Source organism: Balaenoptera musculus, chromosome 4, assembly GCF_009873245.2.
Source record: "Balaenoptera musculus isolate JJ_BM4_2016_0621 chromosome 4, mBalMus1.pri.v3, whole genome shotgun sequence".
NCBI lineage: Eukaryota > Metazoa > Chordata > Mammalia > Artiodactyla > Balaenopteridae > Balaenoptera > Balaenoptera musculus.
In genome coordinates this window covers 60,642,823-60,666,925 of record NC_045788.1, presented here as the reverse complement: position 1 = coordinate 60,666,925, position 24,103 = coordinate 60,642,823, and the positions used below count along the sequence as shown (strand labels likewise).

The following is a 24,103-nucleotide window of genomic DNA, read 5'->3' as shown; positions in this document are numbered from 1 at the left end:
AAGGCAAAATAAAATCTCTTGGTTTTTTTATTCTTAATTGATCTCACAGATAAGTTTATTCAAAATAATAATAGCAAGAATGTGTTTGGTGTTAGTAGCTTAAGGGTAAATACAAATAGGAGGAAAGATCAAGGAGGCACATCCAAAAGGAAGAAATCAGCTCCTATTATTTTGTCAAGAGAATATGTTGGACAAGTTGGAAATTTTTAAATGGAACATTCAGTAGAAATGATATATCAAGAAAAAAAATTCTTCCAAGTGGTTTAATGAAGTGTTTCATGAGGTAAACAGAAAGGAAAAGAAATGAGCCACTGTGCTGAAATAGTACATTTATAAGACTTTCTGGGTTTTTAAAAAATTTCTTCTATGTTTGACAATTTTTATTTTAAAAACTCAACAGAAAAAAATGCTTGCTGGTCACTCATTTCTGTATTATGGTGGTGAATGTGTGAGGTGAACTACAGTATGAACATATCAAAATGAATCTGAGAAGAATGCTTTCATGTTCACCAAATGGTCTGTGTTACCCTTATTTTCTTAAGTGTTACGTGCATTTACTCTTTTTCTCTTTTTTTTTTAATAAAGTTATTTATTTATTTATTTTTGGCTGCATTGGGTCTTCGTTACTGCACGCGGGCTTTCTCTAGTTGCAATGAGCAGGCTTCTCATTGTGGTGGCTTCTCTTGTTGTGGAGGCATGGGCTCTAGGCGTGCGGGCTTCAGTAGTTGTGGTGTGAGGGCTCAGTAGTTGTGGCACACGGGCTTAGTTGCTCCACGACATGTGGGATCTTCCTGGACCAGGGCTCGAACCCATGTCCCCTGCATTGGCAGGCGGATTCTTAACCACTGCGCCACCAGGGAAGTCCTGCATTTACTCTTAATATGACTTCTGATAATTTTACTATTTTACACTCAACATTAAAGTTCCTTTTTTTGTTTTTTATGATTTAATGTTAGTATATTCTTTTTTTTTAATTTTTTAAAATTTATTTTTATATTTATTTATGGCTGCATTGGGTCTTTGTTTCTGTGCGAGGGCTTTCTCTTGTTGCAGCAAGTGGGGGCCACTCTTCATCGCGGTGTGCGGGCCTCTCACTATCGTGGCGTCTCTTGTTGTGGAGCACAGGCTCCAGACGCGCAGGCTCAGTAATTGTGTCTCACGGGCCTAGTTGCTCCGCGGCATGTGGGATCTTCCCAGACCAGGGCTCGAACCTGTGTCCCCTGCATTGGCAGGCAGATTCTCAACCACTGCGCCACCAGGGAAGCCTAATGTTAGTATATTCTTAAAAAATGAATGATCCATATAAATTTATTTCTTAACCTTTCTATGGATGAGCCATTATAATTTCCAGTCTGCCTTAGTTTATAAAATCTGACTGTAAGAGTTGCTTTTTTAAAATCCACTGATCATAAAAATATGTTTTCATTGACTTTTTGAGGATACATGAATTGTGACTATAACTTGTAATTTTGATGTATTCAGATTTATCAGTCTTTTCCTTGGCAGTTTGTACTTGCGACTTGCCCCTACTGTGAGGTCATAAATATGGTATCCAGTGTTTTCTGTCTTTTCTTATTTCTCACTCATTTCATATATATAATTTTTTTTTCTTGAATGTTCAACCTACAAATGGAAACTTCTCATTGGGTTTTTAAATAGGCATGTGGAAGTCCAGGTGTTTGGTGACCACCATGGCAATGCTGTGTACTTGTTTGAAAGAGACTGTAGTGTACAGAGGAGACATCAGAAGATCATTGAGGAGGCCCCAGGGGTAAGGATCTTGTAAAGAAATTTGTCAGCTTCTCTATATTGTAAATCTCAGTCACTGACTTTTGGGTCAGAAATCTGTGAAGCTAGTATTCCCCCCAAGTCCTGCTGAACAACATTCCCCAGTAGTAATACAGCCTCACTGCAGTGTTGGGGATGAGGAAGGGTTGATATTCTGGGGCTACCATACTGAGGGCGCACTAAGACCATGATCCTTCTGGATGGTATCTGGGAAAATCTGCTCTGATCCAAGTAGTATCTGACTTACAGTGAACAGCTACCGTTTCCATGGAGATTTTAAATTGTAATTAATTAGCGTGTTTGAGGAATGGAATGGTCTTGTTAATTGAATGTATTTTTTATGAAGAACATTCTTTTAACTGGTGTTTCAGATGTTCCTAAAATATATTAATCATCTTCCCAACTTAAAGGTTATGTTGTGTAGAGGAGAGATTTGGATTTGCTCTTATTTGGCCACTTTTGCCCCCTTACAATTGTTTACATCTGAGTCTACCTCTTGATTGACTCAGGTTGTCACCCGGGTCAAGGCCTACTCCTAGGATTACCTATTTTCAGATTTACATTTCTTTGGAATCTGCTACTGCCGTAGGCCTCTTGTCCAAAGTTATATGCATGTTTTTTTCAATATGTATTTCTAAAAGGTCAGAGATCTAAGGTTTCTGATTAATCAGTTAGTTATTCTCATACTGTATTCAAAACTTAATTTCTGTTGCAGAGTATATTATACCGTCTGAAGTAAATGTCAACAATAATTTCAATAAAGCCTTATTTTCAAGCAGTGATTGCTTAAATAAAAATCTGTAGAGCACCATTTAACAATGTTAAAAGGCTTTGCCTACTTATTGATAGACATTTTATGAACCTTTTTTTTTTTTGGCCGTGCCATGCACGGCACGCGGGATCTTATTTCCCCAACCAGGGATTGAACCTGCGCCCCCTGCAGTGGAAGTGCGAAATCTTAACCACTGGACCACCAGGGAAGTCCCTGAACCTTTCTTATTAACTTGCAATCTCAACATTTACCATTATTCCAAGATAATTATTGGGCATATGACCCAGATTGCTTTATGATCTTGAAACAAATAGAAATTATTCAAAGTTTTTGTATTGATATATGTAATTTTAAGTGGACATATGATCATGAAAGTTATTTTGGGGAATTCTGTGGCAGTCCAGTGGTTAGGACTAAGTGCTTTCACTGTTGTGGGCCTGGGTTCCATCCCTGGTTGGGGATCTAAGATCCTGCAAGCCGCACAGCATGGCCAAAAAAAAAAAAAGAAAAGAAAAGATAGTTATTTTGTAGGTACAAGGGACAGAGATATGTCATTATGCTAAGTAATATCTGCAATTCATAGAAATTACTAACAGAATCATTAAACTTTGGTATAGGGACAGTTGAACTGTGGTATAAGACAGTATTTCATGATGAAATGTATAACATCAGATATTTATCCTTATTATCTCTTTAATGCAATATTTGATACATAGAAATGTACTATTGAATCTTAATGGAAACTTCTAGTAGAACAAAGTACTAATGGAAATTTATTTCAAATATTTTTTTCATAGCCTGGTATTAAACCTGAAGTAAGAAAAAAGCTCGGAGAAGCTGCAGTCAGAGCTGCTAAAGCTGTAAATTATGTTGGCGCAGGTATGTCAAGATTGGCTTCTAACAGAGGAGGAGGAAAATTCATTTGTGTTTTGAAAGGCAAACGAAACATACAGCTTTGAAATCATTGGCTTTCAAACTTTTTTGACTATATCCACATTAAGAAGTACATTTTACGTTGAGAACCAGTATGTAAACGTGTTTATGTTTATATACATGTATATTTGGGGAAAAAAGTCACTAAACAGTACTTAGCCTAATTCTGTATAATGCTATTTGATATTTTCTATCCTATTTTGAAATAAAATCGCTAAAACGATTTTTTTGCATTTTTCAAAATTAGTAAACTTAAATGTTTTAGAGCAGTTTTAGGTTCACAGCACAATTGAGCAGCAAGTTCAAAGAGTTCCCACACCCCCTGTCCCCCCCCAACACAGCCTCCCCCACTGTCGACATCCAGCACCAGAGCAGTGCTTTTGTTACAACTGATGAACCTACATGGACACATCATTATCACCCAGGGTCCATAGTTTACATTAGGGTTGCTCTTGATGTTGTACATTCTGTGAGTTTGGAGAAATATATAATGACACGTGTCCAACATGTATCCACCATTGTAATATCTTACAGAATAGTCTCAGTGTCCTAAATATGCTCTTCATTCCTCCCTGCCTCCAACCCCTGACAACCACTGATCTCTTTATTGCTTCTATAGTTTTGTCTTTTCTAAAATGTTACATAGTTGGAATCATACAGTATGTAGCCTTTTCAGGATGGCTTCTTTCACTTAGTAATATGTATTTAAGTAGTATGTATTTAAGTTTCCTCCATATCTTTTCATGGCTTGATAGCTCATTTCTGTTTAGTGTTGAATAATATTCCATTGTCTGGATGTACCACAGTTTACTTATCTTCTGACCTACTGAAGGACATCCAAGTTTGGTAATTATAAATAAAGCTACTATAAACATCTGTGTACAGGGTTTTGTGTAGACACAGCTTCAGTTCATTTGAGTAAATACCAAGAAGTATGATTGCTGGATCACATGGTAAGAGTATGTTTAGTTTTGTAAGAAACTGCCAAAGTGTTCCAAAGTGGCTGTACCATTTTGCATTTCCACCAGCAGAGTATGAGAGTTCCTGTTGCTCCACATCCTCACCAGCATTTGGTGTTGTCAGTGTTCCAGATTATGGCTACTCTAATACGTGTGTAGTGATATCTCAGTGTTTTAATTTGCATTTTCCTGATAACATATGATATGGAGCATCTTCTCATATGCTTACTTGCCATCTGTATGTCTTTGGTGAGGTGTCTCTTCAGGTCTTTTGCCCATTTTTTAATTGGGTTGTTTGCTTTCTTATTGTCGAGCTTTAAGGGTTCTTTATATATTAGATAACAGTCCTTCATCAGATGTACCTCTTGCAAATATTTTCTCTCAGTCTGTGGCTAGTTTTTGCATTCTGTTGACATTGTCTTTCACCAAGCAGAAGTTTTTAATTTTAGTGAAGTCCAGTTTATCAATTATTTTTTTCTTGGATCATGCCTTTGCTGTTGTATCTAAAAGGACATCACCATGCTCAAGGTCAACTAGGTTTTCTCCTGTGTTGTCTTCTAGGAGTTTTATGGTTTTGTGTTTTACATTTAGGTCTTTGAACCATTTTGAGTTAATTTTTGTAAGGTCTGTGCTGAGATTCTTTTTTTTTTTTTTTTTTTGCATGTAGTTGCCCAGTTGTTCCAGCACCGTTTCTTGAAAAGACAGTTTTTTCTCCATTGTATTGCCTTTGCTCCTTTGTCAAAGATCAGTTGTCTATATTTATGTGGGTCTATTTCTGGACTCTCTATTCTGTTCCACTGATCTATTTGTTCTCTCACTGGTACTTAACTGATTTGATTACTGTAGCTTTATAGTAAGTCTTGAATTCAGATAGTGTCAGTCTTCCCATTTTGTCATTTTGTCAGACTGAGTTGGTTATTCGGGTCTTTTGCCTCTCCGTATAACCGTTAGAATCAGTTTTTTGATATCCACAAAATAACTTGCTGGGATTTTGATTGGGGTTGCATTGACTCTATATAACAAGTTGGGAAGAACTGACATCTTGACAATGTTGAGTCTTCCCACCCATGAACATGGAATATTTCTCCATTTATTTAATTCTTCTTTGACTTCTTTTACCAGAATTTTATAGTTTCCTCATATAGATCTTATACATATTCTGTTAGATTTATACCTATTTCATGGGGGAGGGTGCTAATGTAAATAGTATTGTGTTTTTAATTTCAAATTCAACTTGTTTGCTGGTATGTCGGAGAACAATTGACTTTTGTATATTAACCTTGTATCCTGCAACCATGATATGGTCACTTATTAGTTCCAGGAGGTTTTTTTGTCAACTTTTTTATAAAGATGATCAAGTCATCTGTGAACAGTCAGTTTTATTTCTTCTTTCCCAATCTATATACCATTTATTTCCTTTTCTTGTCTTACTGTATTAGATAGGACTTCTGTATGATAGGTATGATGTTGAAAAGGAGTGGTGAAAGTGGACATCCTTGCCTTATTTCTGATCTTAGTGGGAAGACTTCTAGTTTCTCACCATTAAGTATGATGGTAGCTGTAGGTTTTTGTAAATCTTCTTTATCAAATTGAGGAGGTTCCCCTCTGTTTCTAGTTTGTTGAGAGTTTTTATTATAATTGGGTACTAGATTTCATCAAATGCTTTTTCTGCATTTATTGATATGATCACATGGTTTTGCTTTAGCCTGTTGATGTGATAGATTACATTAATTGATTTTCTAATGTTGAACCAGCCTTGCATACCTGGGATAAATCTTACCTGGTCATGGTGGGATTTTTATACGTGTTGGATTTGATTTGCTAATATTTTCTTGAGGATTACTTCATCAGTGTTCTTAAGAGATATTGGTCTGTAGTTTCCTTGTAACATCTTTGGTTTTGGTATTAAGGTAACGCTGGCCTCATAGAATGAGTTAGGAAAAATTCTGTCTTCTGGAATAGATTGTAGAAAATTGGTATAAATTCTGCCTTCAGTGTTTGGTAGAATTTACCAGTAAACCAATCTGGGCCTGCTGCTTTCTGTTTTGAAGGTTATTAATGATTGTTTCAATTTCTTTAATAGATATAGGCCTATTTAAATTCTGTTTTTTGCTTGTGTGAGTTTTGGCAGATTGTGTCTTTCAAGGAATTGGCCCATTTCATCTAGGTTATTAAATTTGTGAGCATAATGTTGTTAATAATATTCCTTTATTATCCTTTTAATGTTCATAAGGTCTGTAGTGATGTTCCTTCCTTCATGTCTGATATTAGTAATTTCTGTCCTCTTTTTTTCTTAGATAGCCTGTCTAGAGGCTTATCACTTTTATTGATCTTTTCAAAGAACCAACTTTTGGTTTTGTTGATTTTTTTTCTATTTTCTGTCTTCAGTTTCATGAATTTCTACTCTATTATTTCTTTTCTTCTGTTTACCTTGAAAGTAATTTGCTTTTCCTTTTTTAGTTTCCTAAAGTAGAAGCTTAGATTAATTGTAGATCTTTCTTCTCTTCAAATATATGGATTCAGTGCTATAAATTGCCATCTAATACTGCTTTCTATGCATCTCACAAATTTTGAAAAGTTGTATCCTCATATTCATCTAGTTTAAACAATTTTTAGATTTCTTTTGAGATTTCTTCTTTGACACGTGTTATTTAGTAGTGTGTTGTTTAATCTGCAAGTATTTGGGGATTTTTTTCCAGCTATCTTTCTGTTATGATTTCTAGTTCAATTTATTGATTTTTAGTTTAATTGTGGTCTGAGAGCAGACATTATATGTTATCTATTCTTTTAAATTTGTTAAGGTCTTTTTCTGTGGCCCTGAATGTGGTCTGTCATGGTGATTGTTCCATGCAAGTATGACAATATGTAATCTGCTGTTGTTGGATGAATTAGTCTATAGGTGTCAATTATTCCATTTTATTGACTGTGCTATTGAGTTCATCTATGTCCTTACTAATATTCTGCCTGCTGGGTTTATCCATTTCTAATAGAGGGGTATTAAAGTCTCCAATTGATTAGTGGATTCATCTATTTATTCTTGCAGTTCTCAGTTTTTACCTGATGTATTTTGACACCCTGTTTTCAGATGCGTAAACATTAAAGATTGTTACGTCTTGGATTATTGACCCTATTTCATTTCCTTCGCTATGAAGAACTTCTTTTAACATTTCTTGCAGGGCAAGTCTACTGCCAATAAATTCTCTCAATTTTTGTTTATCTAAGATAGTCTTTATTTCTCCTTCACTTTGGAAGGATAACTTAACAAGGTACAGAATTCTAGGTTGATGGTTTTTTTTTTTTTATACTTGGCTGACTTTCTTTATAGATTTTTGAAATTTATTTATTTATTTATTATTTATTATTTATTTTTGGCTGCATTGGGTCTTCGTTGCTGCACATGGGCTTTCTCTAGTTGCGGTGAGCGGGGGCTACTCTTCGTTGCGGTGCATGGGCTTCTCACTGTGGTGGCTTCTCGTTGCGGAGCACGGGCTCTAAGCACGCAGGCTTCAGTAGTTGTGGCTTGCGGGCTCTAGAGTGCAGGCTCAGTAGTTGTGGCGCACGGGTTTAGTTGCTCTGCGGCATGTGGGATCTTCCCGGACCAGGGCTCGAACCTGTGTCCCCTGCATTGGCAGGCGGATTCTTAACCACTGCGCCACCAGGGAAGCCCTTGATGATTTTTTTAGACAACACTTTAAATAGTTCACTCTGCTGTTCTTGGTTGCATGGTTTCTGAGGAGAAGTCAGATGTAATTCTTATCTTTTCTCTTTTATAAGTAAGGTGTGTTTTTTTTCCTTGGGTTCTTTCAGGATTTTTGATTTTCTGTACTTTGAAAATGATATTGTAGGTATAGTTTGCCTAGGTGTAGTTTTTCTGGCATTTATCCTGCTTTGTGTTCTCTGACCTCCCTGGATCAGTGATTCAGTGTCCAACATTAAATTTTAGTCATTATTGCTTCAGATACTGCTTTTGTTCCCTTCTTTACTTATCTTATGGTATTCCCATTGTGCATATGTTACACCTTTTCTAGTTCTCCACAGTTCTTGGATATTCTGTTCTGTTTTTTTCAGTCTTTTTTCTCTTTGATTTTAATTTTGGAAGTTTCTGTTGTCATGTCCTCAAGCTCAGAGATTCTTTCCTTGGCTGTGTGCAATCTACTGATAAGTCCATCAAAGGCATTCTTCATTTCTCTAATGGTATGTTTGATCTTTAGATTTTTTTTTTCTTTCTTAAACTTTCCATGTCTACTTATATTTAACTGTTCTTACATGTTGTGTACTTTTTCCATTAAAACCCTTAACATATTAATTAAAGGGTTTTTAAGTTCTTGTTCTGATAATTCTATCAGATAATTATGATAATTATAATTCTGTCATATCTTAGTCTGGTTATGATGCTTTTTCAGTCTCTCGAAACTGTGTTTTTTGCCTCTTAGGATGCCATGTAATTTGTTCTTGATAGCCAGAGGTTAATGTACCAGGTAAAAGGAACTGTGGTAAATAGGTCTTTAGTAGTGTATTGGTTAGGTACAGGGAAGGTGAAATGTTCTATAGACCTGTGATTCAGTCTAAGTCTTTTGGTGTGCTTGCACTCTGAACTGTGAACTTCATCAGTGTTTTTCAGTTGGTTTTTGTTTATTTGGTTTTTATTTATTCCCTTATGTGGGACAGAATGGCTGGAGTTGTGTATTTCTCTTCCCTCAATTACATTAATTAGGCCCTGATAAAATCCCAATAGTTTAGGCTCTAATAAAATAGTTTCTCTGAAGGACGGATCTTGTTCAGAAGAACAGAACTCTGGCATACTTCATATGGTTCGTTTTCCCCTCCCACTGCTAGAAACTCAAGGGATTTTTTTTCTCCAGTGTTCACTGTGAGGACCTGGTAGAGCTTCTGGAGGTAAAACTTATAAAAGTGTTGGGAGCTCCCTATAACTTCATCCCCCCTGGGGTTTTTAACTCTTGGAACTGTCCACACTGAGCCTCCAGCAATTTGTCAATTACAGTCCAGGTTTTCCTTCTCCAGTACTTGTTCCCACAGAGGTTTTGCTCATGGGTTTCTGTTCCAATAAGTTGTGAATCTCTGTTTTCACCTTTCTGTCTCTCTAATTTGGGGGGCAGCGGTTTGCCTTGTAACCTCATGTCTGTGATGCATCTAAGAAGAGTTGTTGATTTTTCATCTTATTCAGCTTTTTCTTGTTGTCAGAATGGAATGGTAACTTCTAAGTTCCTTCCATGCTGGGCCAGAAACTGGAAGTCTTCACTAAATTTTTACAATCCACTAACTCCTCCACAGTTTGAAAAGCAAGTTTTAAATTATATGGAATTAGCCTTAGGCTAAGTGAAAAAAATTCAAACACAAAAGACTGTATACTATATGATTTCATTTATATGACATTCTAGAAAAAACCTGTGATAGAAAGCAGACCAGTGATTGCCTGGAGCTGGGGCCTGGTGAAGGGACTGACTGCAAAGGGAACAAGGGAATGTTTTGGATGATGGAAGTATGTTGTATTTTCATTGTGGTGGTGGTTATATGACTGTATTCAATTGCTGAAACTCAGCACACTATATTTAAAATAGATAAATTTTACTGTCTGGAATTATACCTTAATAAAGTTGGGGGAAGTGTAGTACTTAATAGAATGTCAGTAGATAAGACATTAACATAGTGTTTAGTTACTAAGTAATCTCCCCATGGGTCACTAGCAAAAGGACTTTTAAAGACACTTCCAAAGCGCACAGTCAGGAGAAAAAAATGTTGTGTTTTTCTCCACAGAGTTAGAGTGAGATGGGATGTCACAGTGAGGTTTCCAGGGATCTTGGTACGCAGAAGCAGTAACACATGGTCCAACCATGTTCTAACTGCTACAACAGCTGAGACTGATTCATAACTTGGGCTTACCATTTGCTTGAAACCCCAAATATACTTTTCTATTGTTAAATTTCATGTGGCTCCGTATTTTTGATTGAGAATCATTTGCTGCTGCAAAATATGAGATGTTTTTTTCATGAAATGCAAAATGTTTACCATTGAATGAAGGCAGCTGTAAAACTTGATATGATCTATCAAGAAAGATTTTGATTCCTACTGATTATATACTGTGGAAATGTGACGACTGTATTTTATATTTAGGAACTGTGGAGTTTATTATGGACTCAAAGCACAATTTCTACTTCATGGAGATGAATACAAGGCTGCAAGTGGAACATCCTGTTACTGAGATGATCACAGGAACTGACTTGGTGGAATGGCAGCTTAGGGTGGGAGTATTTTTTCTGTTAAAAATCAGTGTCGAGAATACATTCCCTTCTTAAAACCTCTTAAAAGGAGGCATCGCTTTGGACAAGGGTCCAATTCTTAGTGGTTGTCATGAGGATAGGAAAATGGGAGGTTAAATGTGGCATTACATTTGATGCAGTTTATGGACTCAGATTCCTAATCTGTCACTTACCATCTTTCCCCCTTAGACATGGGGCAGCCAGCAGGCGAGCTGCTGTCACTGAGGCTTGCTTGTGACCACACTGTCTCAACACAAAGCCTTGTGCTCTGAGACCACATCATTCAGGTCCAGACCATCATGAGATTTTAGAGGCGGGACAGATGCTAGCCAAGGTGAAATAAGCTAAGGAAAAGATGGGAATGAAGAGCCAAGGGAAGGGTCTGGATTAACAGAGGGGTCCACGTGCAAGTGCTGACAGACTGTTGATGGCCCATGAAGGGATAAATGTAGCCATTCAGAGTAAATGTTTAGAAAATTTTAAAGCACTTTAACATTTCTGTGACACATCTACTGAATTTTACTGAAGTCTTAAGTCTACAGCTGTTCTTCACTGGGCTGAATCTGAGTTCTACAAGCTTATTCCTTCAAATATTTATGATAATAACTTAGTCTGTTTTGTTCTCTTTATTGAAAACAGTAGATTTTTACAACCTGTTGTTTAATATAAAAAATGTTTTTAAGTAGTATGAATATTCTTGATCTCTGTAGGATTCTTGGTTCTTTATATAGCCTGAAACGAAATTATTTTTTCCACGTTGTGATGCTAAAGTCTTGATTATTTTGATAATTTTGTCTTTGCAGAACTTCTGTGGACAATAATATAACGTTCCTTTTGCTGGTTCCTTGGGGATGATTGGTGGTTTTAATTGAGCCATAAGATTCTTCTGGGCCTTCTGGGCATTGGGAGCTAATGAAAACCAGGCACATCAGGCTAGTAAGTGTTAGTAAGTGTCAGGAAAACTGTAGCGGGTTTATAAACTTTTGGAAAGAGTGCTTATGTTTCCAGAATTCAAGGAAAGGAATATTTTTTTTCTGAAGCGGTAACCACAAGAGTCCAGAATTTTGAAATCATGAAGGATAAAGGGTTTCCAAGGATTAAAGAGGAGAAAGCTTTTGGACATTAGGGGGACCAGCAGACATTTATTTCTGCAAGTCAAGAAACTGTAAGAGCTTTAGAAAGAGAAATAGGCTTTTATCATCTGGGGAGGGTTTCTAGAACTTAGGGATGCCATTGGACCTTGTTTACAGTGTTCAAGGTACTTTGGAGTCTGGCTTCCAAACAGAGGTAAAACAAGGGGTCTCTCCGTGTGGTGAGGCAAGAGTTCAAGTTCCAGGACCTGTCTCTGGAGCCACCAGCTTCCTAGAGCAAGGGAGAAATGATGTGAGCGCCCAGGCTGCAGGTTCAGATGGTTAGTGGTTTCAGGAGAGGCTGGTGAAATATCCAAGGTCCAGGGCTTCCAAGGAGTCAATGTCTAAGCCCCAGAGAACTCAGATGGTACAAATTTCTAAGTACCCAGAGGCATGGTTGGGTCAGTCTCTTCTGGGCCCAGATAGAAGCCAACTTCAGAGGAAAACAGATAGGCAAAGATAGCCAGGTTGAAATTGCGCTATATAGTCAGCAATAAGATCACATCTTAGAATACGGACATATGGTCATTCTTTTCCTTTTTTATACTAAAACAAATAGAATTCTTTTTTTTTTTTGAAATAGAATTCTTTATTAGAACATTAAAGAGTATTTTATTATAAAGGATTAGAATGAAATGATAATAGCTAACACTTACATAGTGCTTACTTTATGCCAGGCATTTTTCTCTGAAGCATTAAGAGGTTACAGAGGGCTTCCCTGGTGGCGCAGTGGTTGAGAATCTGCCTGCCAATGCAGGGGACACGGGTTCGAGCCCTGGTCTGGGAGGATCCCACATGCTGCGGAGCAACTAGGCCCGTGAGCCACAACTACTGAGCCTGCGCGTCTGGAGCCTGTGCTCCTCAACAAGAGAGGCCGCGATAGTGAGAGGCCCGCGCACCGCGATGAAGAGGGGCCCCCGCTCGCCGCAACTAGAGAAAGCCCTCGCACAGAAACGAAGACCCAACACAGCCAAAAATAAATAAATAATTAATTAATTAAAAAAAAAAAAAAGAGGTTACAGAAACTTACCCAGAATATGAGTATGCCCAGAACAGAATAAGTATAGAGACAGAATTTGAACCCAGGCAATACGGCTGCAGAGTCTTTGGCTCCAAAAACCATGGCATAAAGCCATTCAATTTAGTCCATTTTCCTTTCATTTTAACTGTTGTGGTTCCTGATTTTTCTTATCTACACATTTAAAGAGATGAAACCTTTGCTTGTTTTACACTTACCTGTCTAGTTCAGTGTGCTGCTAAGTTAGAGTTTTTCCCTATATCTTTTGCCATCTCAGTTTGTCATTTTCTCATCTTGGAGGAAAACTTAAGGGGAGAGAGAAGAGAGGGACAGTGTGCCCTCCAATAGCCTTTTCCAAGTTATATTAGTTGAAGAGAGAGATTTGTTGTATTAGTATATAAGCCAAAATAATAATAATTACAGTAGTGATAAACAATGCTGATCATCCTGTTTATAATCTGGTATCTTGCAATATACATAAACATAACAAAATTTAAAAAACATCATGTTCCCGTTTGTTTTGCTTGATCACTTGGTGATGAAGATGACAAAGATGACTAATGCCATGCTTTAGGCATAGCTGTGAAAATAGTCCTAAACACCAGCTAATAATTTACTATAAAAAAGCTTGATTTGGTAACTGAGTGCTAATGTTTTAAATGAAAACTGAGAATATCTTGCCAGTAAGAAATTTCAGTTTTCATTATATTGAAAAAGCACTGATACTTATATTTGTGATTTAGTCATTGGTTTGCCTGTTTTCTCTATTTAAAAATTCTAGAAACCCATTGTAATTAGTACAGTATTTTCAAGCTGCATCTGTTTTTTAATCTACTTTTGCTTTTGCCCAATACTCGAGTGGGTGGATAAAATAAGAGTTTTTATTTGGCTTCATTATAAAGTCCTGATGTACATTTTACGTAGAAAAGAATAAGACCATCGACTAAGTCTCATAGCTGCTAGAAGGTGTATATTCATAAGAAGCACATACTCTTCTTTTACCAGATTGCAGCAGGAGAGAAGATTCCTTTGAGCCAGGAAGAAATAACTCTGCGGGGCCATGCCTTTGAAGCTAGAATATATGCAGAAGATCCTGACAATAACTTCATGCCAGGGGCTGGACCATTAGTGCATCTCTCCACCCCTCGAGCAGACCTTGCCACTAGGATTGAAACTGGAGTACGGCAAGGTAAAGTGAAATAAAGCAAAAAGTCTCAGTGTTTAAAAATTGTTAGTACATTATTGGTTTTGTATGGGGTCTTTTCCCTATGTCTTGTGGATATACCTAGTGTGCTTTAAAATAAAGGATTTAATTGATTTCTCTGTAATCTTTACTTTTCCTTCTGGAATGGTCATTTTTAAAGAATAACTAGTATTTTTAAGCAGTACTACTCTCTTTTTTGAAATGCAGCAGCACTTAGTCAAGCCTAAGCAACAAATATTTTGTGGGTACTGTTTTATATTTTTTACTTTGCCTAGTTCCAAATATAATTTAAGGTGACTGATAACTGCTATGTCCAAGGCACTCTGCCTTCGAGGGAGTGAAAGTCAAGCTGAAAAATTAATAAATAAATTTAGTGCAAGCTAAACAGTAATAAATAAAAGTAAAAAAATGACAGTGCAAGAACTATCACGATTCACGTATGATTAATAACGATGGTCATAACAGTTATTTAGCACTTACTATGTACAGGCACTGTTCTAGGTGATTTTTCTACCTGGGCTCCTTTAACTATGAGAACTACCCTATGAATAGGTGTTATTATCACTCCCATTTTCCAGATGAGGAAGCCAGGGCACAGAGAAGTGACTTGTCCAAGGTCACCCTTGGAGCCAAAATTCAGACCCAGGCATTCTGGCTCCAGGTTTTATGCTCTGAGCCACCACTGTCTACTGCCACCTTAACTTTAGTTGCCAGAGAAGTTATACAGATGGTGAGTGATAAAATACAGCAATTCTCAGGAATAACAGGTTATGTTAGGCTGGTATAATCAGGACATGTTTCTAAGAGGAAGTCTGGAGTGGATTTGAGTAGGCAGATATAACAGTGTATCAGAAAAGTGAAGAAAAGAGGGTTTAACTAAAGATGTGTTTGAAGAACTGTGAGAAAATATGTGGCTGGAGAAAAGGGTTCAGGACAGTGAGTAGTTGGAGATATGGCTGGAGATACAGAATGAGAGCAAATTGTATAGGGTCTGGAAAGCCAAAATGAATGAGGACTTCTTAATGATAAACTGGCAGCATTTTGAGAGTTCTGGCTAACCCACAGCAAGATTTGGTAGTCAGTAAATTTTCTCATATCAGCGGCACATCATAGAGAGAAGAGGGAACTTGCAATAGGAAAAAAAAGAATCTGTGAGGCAAGCAAAGCTTGCAATATACTTTAATAAAGGTGCTCAAAGGATAACAGAGATATAATTCTAAGACAGACTCCCAGATTCACATCGTGGCACTGAGGAGGATAATCTAGTCTAGGAAGCTTCCCCCAACCCTCCTCTTTTGTGTTTCCTGAGTCCCTTGTGTATTCACCTTGGGCATTGCCCTTTTGTGTTATCTTCTGATGATCTTTTACTCCTTGTCTAGCTTCTCCATTAGACTATAAGAGCCTTAAGAGAGGGACTGTGTCTTCTATGTTATATTTGCAGGACTTTGCTCAAGCCTAGGCCTAGAAGATGTTCACTATGTGTTGGTAGGTGGGTGGGTGGATGGCTGGGTGGATAAGGGAGTGTGATCTAACCCCTTGATTCTACAGATGAAGACTCGGGTTCAGAGGGGTCCAGTGGCCTGTCAAAATCACAGAAAGGTCCTAGAACAGTATTCTGTGTAACACACCACATCCTTTTGTCTTGAACCATTCTAACCAGTGAGATGTGCGTGGTTCACATTCTTGTTCTCTGAGACTTGGTAATGACAGCTGCTATTTGTTTATCAGCTCTGCCAGGTATGGCATTTGGCACTTGATTGTCAATCCTCCCAACAAGCATATAGGATAGAGGAATTATTGTCCTTTTTTTTTCTGATGAGGAAACTGAGGGGGTGGAGGGAAGGAAATGCCAAGGACAGAAGTGATTGTGATATGAGAGGGTAGAGGGAGTTTGTACTGACTTCCTAAAATGAGAAGGGAAAAGAAGGTTCAGACGAAGATAGGATGGGGAAAACCAGCCTGTGTGTCATTGAATGACTATTTGGGGCGTGGTGCTCTTGGATGGCCACACCCTCCTTAACAACTTCTGTTTGTAAACCCCCGTGAGCCTCAGTTCCTCATGAATAAAACGGTGGTAAGGATATCTGTGGTGCAGGAGTTTGTGAGGATTAAGTGTGAAATGTACATAAAGCCCCAGGAGAATGTCTTACTTATCATACTTTCTCTCTTTAAGTTTTAACTTTGGTTACTGTGGTTTTTCAATTTCAGGAGACGACGTTTCAGTGCATTATGACCCCATGATTGCAAAGCTGGTTGTGTGGGCTGCAGACCGCCAGGCAGCCTTGAGGAAGCTGAGGTACAGCCTTCGACAGTACAGTGTGAGTGACCTGGGGCCGTGTCAGTGGCCCTGTTGTTCTCTGCCTCTCTACAGCCAAGCGTGACTGTTACGATTGGTCAGCTTTGCCCTTGTCAACTTATTTCCTCCAATTACCCATATGTCACAAACAGAATAATTTCACGTGGAAGAATTTCCTATGGGTCAGAGTAGAGTTTGAGGACTTCTTAATTTCAGCTAGAAAAGAAAGATTGCAAGACTAAAACTATCAGCATCAGTGTTGACCTCGGTATGAAATTTCTATTTCATCCTGTAGATGAGGCCACGACACGCGTGTGGCCTATAGTCTGGTGTTATTTTCTGTGAAGGAAGATAATTATGTTCAGTCTTACCCATTTGAAAGATTTTGTTGCTTTTCTGTAGCCATTCATTTCCTTGGTGCAGTAAGTCCCGTACCACATTGATTTAGCTTCATAGAAGGACTTCTTATTAACCTGTGATATTCAAATTATTATATATCGTGAATTTGATCAAACCTCCTTTTTCTGTGGCTCCACCCACACTGGCCTCTTTGCTACTCCTTAGACACACCCAGCATGGAGCCATGTGTTCCCGTTCTCCTTTCCAGAATATTCTTCCTGCACATGATTCCCTCCTCACCGTCCTCAGCCCTGCTCACTGTGACCCTCAGAGTCCTTCCAGGCCACCCCACAGAACCCTTTGCTGTTCTCTCTTCCTTTAGCCAGCCTTCTTTCTCTTCATATCACCTGACATTATATTAGATATTTGTTTATAGATGTTGCTGTCATCTGTCCCTTGAATGTAAGCTCTGTGGAGGCAAGGACTGTGTTTTGTTCCTCACTGTGTCCGCAGTATCCAGGTCAGGGCCTGGCACCTAAAAGGCACTCAGTAGGGGGCTTCCCTGGTGGCGCAGTGGTTGAGAGTCTGCCTGCCAATGCAGGGGACACGGGTTCGAGCCCTGGTCTGGGAAGATCCCACGTGCCGTGGGGCGACTAGGCCCGTGAGCCACAACTGCTGAGCCTGCGCGTCTGGAGCCTGTGCTCCGCAACAAGGGAGGCCGCGATAGTGAGAGGCCCGCGCACCGTGATGAAGAGTGGCCCCCACTTGTGCCGCAAGTAGAGAAAGCCCTCGCACAGAAACGAAGACCCAACACAGCCATAAATAAATAAATAAAATTTTTAATAAATAAATAAAATAAAAGGCACTCGGTAAATGGCTATAACATAAATGAATGAATGGATGAATGAGTGAATGGATGAATGAACCCAAGGCTCAAATAGCAGTTTTGCCCGGGATCCCATTTATTGGGTGGATTTGGGTTAATTTTATACCTTTTTAAATTTTTATATCAGTGTGTCAAAGTTGGATTTTAGTGTTGGAAGGAAGCTCTTTTCAGGTTGTATAATCCTACCCATCCCCAGTGCAGCAATCTTACTCTGTTTGCGGTTTCCCTATTTCGTGGGTGTGTTCTGAGCGGCAAGTCTTCAATATCTTGCAAGTAAATCTCATTTAAGTTTCTTAACGTTTACTTGCTTTCCTAACCTGAGTCAATTAAACGTCTCCACGCTACCTACCCAACACCATTTCCTACATTGTCTTCATCATAGTAAATTACATAGTGTTGTGTGCAGATGTATAGTGATGATGAAGTGGGTTTTTTCGTTTTGTTTTGTTTTTCCTGAGGGTTATTCATAGTAGAAAATACTTAGTAGAAAGAGCAGATGCCATAGAAATGTTTTTCTGAATATGTTGTTTTCCCCACTCACTGGGGACATCGGCTTTTTTTTCCCCTAGATTGTTGGGCTGCACACCAACATTGACTTCCTCCTCAAACTGTCTGGCCACCCAGAGTTTGAAGCTGGGAATGTGCACACTGATTTCATCCCTCAGCACCGCAAAGAACTGTTGCCCCATCGGAAGACCACAGCCAAAGAATTTTTATGCCAGGCAGCTCTGGGGCTCATCCTCAAGGAGAAAGCTATGACTGATGTTTTCAAAATCCAGACACAAGGTACGGAATGCTTTTCTCTTTCTTCTGCTTATCAAGATTTTATGAATAATCATTGAACATGCTTTTTTTTTTGGCTGTGCCACACAGCTTATGGGATCTCAGTTCCCAACCAGGGATTGAACCCAGGCCACAGTAGTGAACGCCCAGAATCCTAACCACTAGGCCACCAGGGAACTCCCGCTTTTCTTTCTTTATGCCACTCCTACCTCCCTTTTCTTCTGTCAGTGATTGACACCTTCCTCTGCTAAAGTGTTTTTTAGTGTGAAGTAGAGCTCCTCACATCAACACCCTTAGAGCGCCCATCAACACCCTCTAACCCGTTAAATATAACTTAACTCATCACCTAACAGCGTAATGTAGAGAAGGAATTATTTTCAAGCAAACACTGGTTCTCCCCACATCCCATGCTGCTATCCCTTCCAACTTTTTTTTTTTTTTTTTAATTTATTTTTCACTTCCTTCCAACTTCTTTTATTCACCACTCCTTGTGGCCTACTTTGTTGTATCCTCTGTACCTGCAGCAACTTCCTTGGTCCTGGAGACTAAAGACAGAGCGCCAGAGATGCTCAGATTCCCTTGGGTTACCCATGATTTATTGCTGAGTTAGCTCCTCCTCTCTTTTTCTATTCTGTGATCAAATTTCTGACTAGCTAGACACCTAGGTACTTCACTGTATCATAGAATCTGGGCACGGGGGGGACTCTGACAGATTCATCCTGGCTGCCACACGTGTGCACCCCTGCTTCAGCATCCCTGCTGAGTTGTTGCCCAGCCTCCTAACACCTCAGGAAGCTGGAGATTCATAATGAAAATTTGTTAGTTAATTACAGTTTCAGTCAGTTCTCCGTTAAGAAGTTCTTCCCTCTAAATTGGCAAAATCTGAGCTCTCCCAAATTTGCTCCATAATGTTTCCTCAGGCTATCTCTGATCTTTGGAGCAAACAGAAAAAGAAAAAATTGAATCCATTTATCCCTTCATTATTATTAGGATTATTATATTATTATAGGATCCTGTTATTGGGATCTTTAATTTCTAGATTCATTCAAGAAAGTTACATTGAAAGCTTAAAATATATAACTATATTTGGAGATCTGTGCTCTGTCCTCATTTGGTCCTTTTACATTAAATAAATGCATCTAAGTATACCCCATCTGGTATTCCTAAGCCTGGACTTAGCATTTTTAGAATGGAGTGTCCTCTTACTCTCACTTTCCTTTTTAAAATTTATAACCAGCACAGTGAGGAGTTTCAGAATAAATTGCTTCAATTTAGCTACTCTGTAGCTCCTGGATATTGTCTAACAGAGGGTGAACACACAAATGTCTGGGGTGGACCAGTAACAGAGAAGAGTAAAAGAGGCCAGGTAAAAGAAAAATAGTGAGTGGTGAGGATTTGGGTGACCTGGAATGCGTTTGTCCTGTCAAAAAAGGTGACCACTGTGCAGTTTACGTCACCAGAGGATGAGAGTTGAGGCTGCAAATATTCTGATTTTCAAGAGAAACTGGGATTTTTTTCATATAAAATTTCCTGAGCCGTAAATGAGTGTCTAATTTAAATTTAAAGCAATGAGGGGGCTTCCCTGGTGGTCCAGTGGTTAAGAATCTGCCTTCCAATTCAGGGGACATGGGTTCGATCCCTGGTCAGGGGACTAAGATCCCACATGCCACAGGGCAACTAAGCCTGCGTGCTGCAACTGCTGAGCCCACGCGCCACAACTAGAGAGCCCGCATACTGCAACTACAGAACCTATGCACTCTGGAGCCCACGAGCCACAACTACTGAGCCCGCACGCTCTGGAGCCCACGTGCCACAGCTAGAGAGAAGCCCGCGTGCCGCAACGAAGGATCCCACGTGCCGCCACTAAGACCCAAGGCAGGCAAAAATAAATAAATAAATATTAAAAAAAGAAAAAAAAGGAAAAAATAGCTTTAAAAAAATTTTTTTTTAATAAATTTAAAGCAGTGAATAGAACAAAGAAAACACATTTGAGCTGCCAATATAGGACCTCTTACGTTTTCTTTTGTTAGTAAGCTTTTTTTTTTTTAATTTTATTTATTTATTTATGTATTTATTTTTATGGCTGTGTTGGGTCTTCGTTTCTGTGCAAGGGCTTTCTCCAGTTGCGGCAAGCGGGGGCCACTCTTATTGTGGTGTGCGGGCCTCTCACTATCGCGGCCTCTCTTGTTGCGGAGCACAGGCTCCAGACGCGCAGGCTCAGTAATTGTGGCTCACGGGCCCAGTTGCTCCGCGGCATGTGGGATCTTCCCAGACCAGGGCTCGAACCCGTGTCCCCTGCATTGGCAGGCAGACTCTCAACCACTGCGCCACCAGGGAAGCCCCTGTTAGTAAGCTTGATGTTCATTAATTTGTTGTTGAATTTTAAATTTTTTCTAGATCAATACTCTCCTTTTGTATCCAGCAGTGGAAGAAGACTGAATATCTGTTACACCAGAAACATGACTCTTAGGGATGGTAAAAACAGTAAGTAATGTTTTTTTAAAAGAGGAATGTGCTTCATAGAAATATAGCACATTTACCTGAAAAAAAAGGATTCAGTCTGGCCACTATCAATTACATTTTTTAAGATCCCTGGCCTAAACATTGGAAGGAAGCATGCTAAAATAATAGAATTGATTGGCTCTGGGTGGTAGAGTTAATGATAATTTTTTTCTTTTTTTACACTTTTTCTATATTTGGTAAATATTTTTAAAATATGTCGTAAAACGTATATAGCAAAATGGCTGAAATGAAATATGACAAAACATTAGTGAGATTACCGTTGGATGGTGGGATTTGAGGCAGTCTTTTTTCCGCCTCTTCTTTGTACTTTCTTTGCTTTGCAGTTTTTCTTCAGTGAGCATGTATGACTTTTAAAGAAGAAAAGCAGCGTTAATGAAGGGGAGTCACTGTTTTACCCACCTATTGGTGGTGAAACTGAGGCATGGGAGGTGCAGTAAAACTTACTCAAGGCTAGTAAGTGGCAGAGCCAAGATTGACACCCAGTCTTTCTGACCTTGGCCCCTGTGCTATTTCCACCACTTTTCCAGTGGAAAATTGAGTTTTGATTGCAAACTAATTTGAATAGGCTCAGGAGGGGGCCTGATTTATTGTAACTTAAGTCAGGAAGGGCTGAAACCTAAGCCAGAAGGTGGTTTATAAACTTATGGCTGGAACAGTGTATCAGAGGAACCAGAATCCTGTGATAGCAGGTGGCTGTATCCCTCTTGCTGCAGGACAGTTTGCCTGGCAAGCCAGATGGGTGCAGAGTCAGGGCTGGGAGGACTGGATGACCTTAAATGTGAGGTGTCAATGAGCTGTGCTAACTCCATTATCAGAATGTGCCTACGTTCTACATGTAGAACAGAATGCTCCTGCCAGCTCATCACAGCGCCCTCTGCCCCAGACAGAGTGGGATTTTCTGTACCTCAACTCTGTGTAGATATCCAGTCCCTTATTAAAAGATTCTTTGTTCACAGAAGTTGATTGGGTTATAGCTCTTTAGGTATTTTTTCCATTCTGAACCTAGATGGTCATTGCCCTAAGTGCCTTGAGTACATGGAAAGAAAGTTTGCAAACATCCCTTATAAAGTAGCATTCTGCAAATGGTTAACCTATCCATTTTATACTGGTGTATTTATTCATTTCATCCTAAAAAGCAGCCTCCAAAATCTGGGAGTATCTTACTCGAGACTCCCATATGCTGAACACAAGTATCAGCAGCAAAGTTTCAGTGACCTCTTCAACCTAAACTGAACAGAAAGATCACACGTGTGACTGTAATTCAGATGAGCCAACTGTAATTTGGCATGGATCTTCACTAAGGCTCTGAGCAGTGTTGTGAATTATGCTGCATTTTGGGGGATTTTGTTTTTTTAATTTTTAAAGTAAATAAATATATAATTGAAAAGCCAACATGCATGCTGTTCACTACATCCTTTTGGTAGTATTTTTCAACAATAATCCAGGTCTGAATATAACAGCTTTCAGAATGTTACGGTGAGTCTCTAATATATGCTAATCATTAGTGACCATGGTTGAATAAGAGAGTGCTCCAAACAGGAAGTCTAAAGGCCCAGAAGCATTTGTGAATCTAAAGTAGAACCAACTCCTAATGTTCTCAGTAAGAACGACCCAGCATTTTAAATATTCAGGGCTTGAAAAATAATCTTCCTTTGTTACTATGACCATGTTTCACAGAACCCTGCCCTACCCTCAATAATAATGGCTAAGATTTACTGAGTGTTTGATATATATCAGACACTTTGTTAAGCACGTTCCATGGATTATTTCATTTGCATTTTCAGAATAGGCCAATGAGATCAGTGTTATTATTAGTGTCAATTTTATAAATTGAGAACCAAGTCTTAGAGAGATTAATAGTTTTCTTGAAGTCACACCAAAACTAATTGGTGGAGCCAGAATTTGAACCCATGCTCCAGGGTACATGTGCTTACCTAACACTGCACCATGCTAAACTTATATACTTTATTAAGTATGTAAGAGGATATTAAACATATATTAAATTTATAAGAGGATGTTTAAGGTTCTCTTGTGGGGGTCAAGAGATACCTAGAGGAGGGAGGAACAAATTCAGTTACCCTATAATATATAAAGGAATTTAGAGTTTTCCTGACAATGTCTTTACTATGATTCTTTTTTTTTAATTTTTAAAAAATTTATTTATTTTTTTTATTTTTGGCTGCATTGGGTCTTCGTTGCTGCGCGCGGGCTTTCTCTAGTTGCGGCGAGCAGGGGCTACTCTTCGTTGTGGTGCGTGGGCTTCTCATTGCGGTGACTTCTCTTGTTGCAGAGCATGGGCTCTAGGTGCGCGGGCTTCAGTAGTTGCAGCATGCGGACTCAGTATTTGCGGCACGTGGGCCCTAGAGCGCGGAGGCTTCGGTAGTTGTGGTGCGTGGGCTCAGTAGTTGCAGTGCGTGGGCTCTACGGTGCGTGGGCTCAGTAATTGTGGCTCCTGGGCTCCAGAGCACAGGCTCAGTAGTTGTGGCGCACAGGCTTAGGTGCTCTGCGGTATGTGGGATCTTCCTGGACCAGCAATCAAACCCGTGTCCCCTGCATTGGCAGGCGGATTCTTAACCACTGAGCCGCCAGGGAAGTCCTTTACTATGATTCATTCGGCATTCATGTCAGTTAAATTCTTTTCATATCTTATAAATTGAAAGAAAACTGATCTGGCGTAATTGGATGTATTTTCTTATAAGAAAGTTTAAATATATTGGTAAGATATAGGGGGAAAGTTTCATTCATTCATACATTCAGTACAAAGTTTTTGAAAAAACAGATATTCTGAGTAATGTAAAGAAGAGAAAAAAAGATGTAAGAAATTTACCATTTGGCCAAGGAGAAGTGTATATGTTGGCAAGACGGATGGTGTAGTGGTTAATAATGCAGGCCCTGGAGTCAGACTGTATGGGTTGAATTCCGCTCCCCTCTTGTCTGTGACCCTTGGGCAAGTCACACTCTCTAAGCATCTAGTGTCCTCAGCCGTAAATGGGGATGGTGCTGGCAGTTACTTCCTTGGGTTGTCGAGTATATTAAATGAGGCAACACCTATAAAGCATTTAGCTCATTAGCATTTAGCCCATTGAATGACCTAGAGCAAGCAGTCAATAAACAATAGCTATCATCATCATCATCATTATTATTAAATTATCCCCTTGCTACTATGAAAAGAACAAAATAGATATGTATGTCAC

General features: G+C 39.0%; 1 protein-coding gene across 3 annotated transcripts in view; it reads left to right on the top strand.

Moving 5' to 3' along the window:
• Window positions 1–24,103, top strand: part of MCCC1 (methylcrotonoyl-CoA carboxylase 1) — a 62,457-nt gene that overhangs the window by 27,613 nt on the left and 10,741 nt on the right. For all 3 annotated transcript variants that reach the window (XM_036851002.1, XM_036851003.1, XM_036851005.1), the window contains 7 exons: window positions 1,660–1,771; window positions 3,358–3,439; window positions 10,585–10,712; window positions 13,884–14,067; window positions 16,291–16,400; window positions 18,173–18,389; window positions 20,784–20,870. In XM_036851002.1, the coding sequence (XP_036706897.1) occupies window positions 1,660–1,771; window positions 3,358–3,439; window positions 10,585–10,712; window positions 13,884–14,067; window positions 16,291–16,400; window positions 18,173–18,389; window positions 20,784–20,870 (920 nt within the window). The remainder of the gene's footprint in view (window positions 1–1,659; window positions 1,772–3,357; window positions 3,440–10,584; window positions 10,713–13,883; window positions 14,068–16,290; window positions 16,401–18,172; window positions 18,390–20,783; window positions 20,871–24,103) is intronic.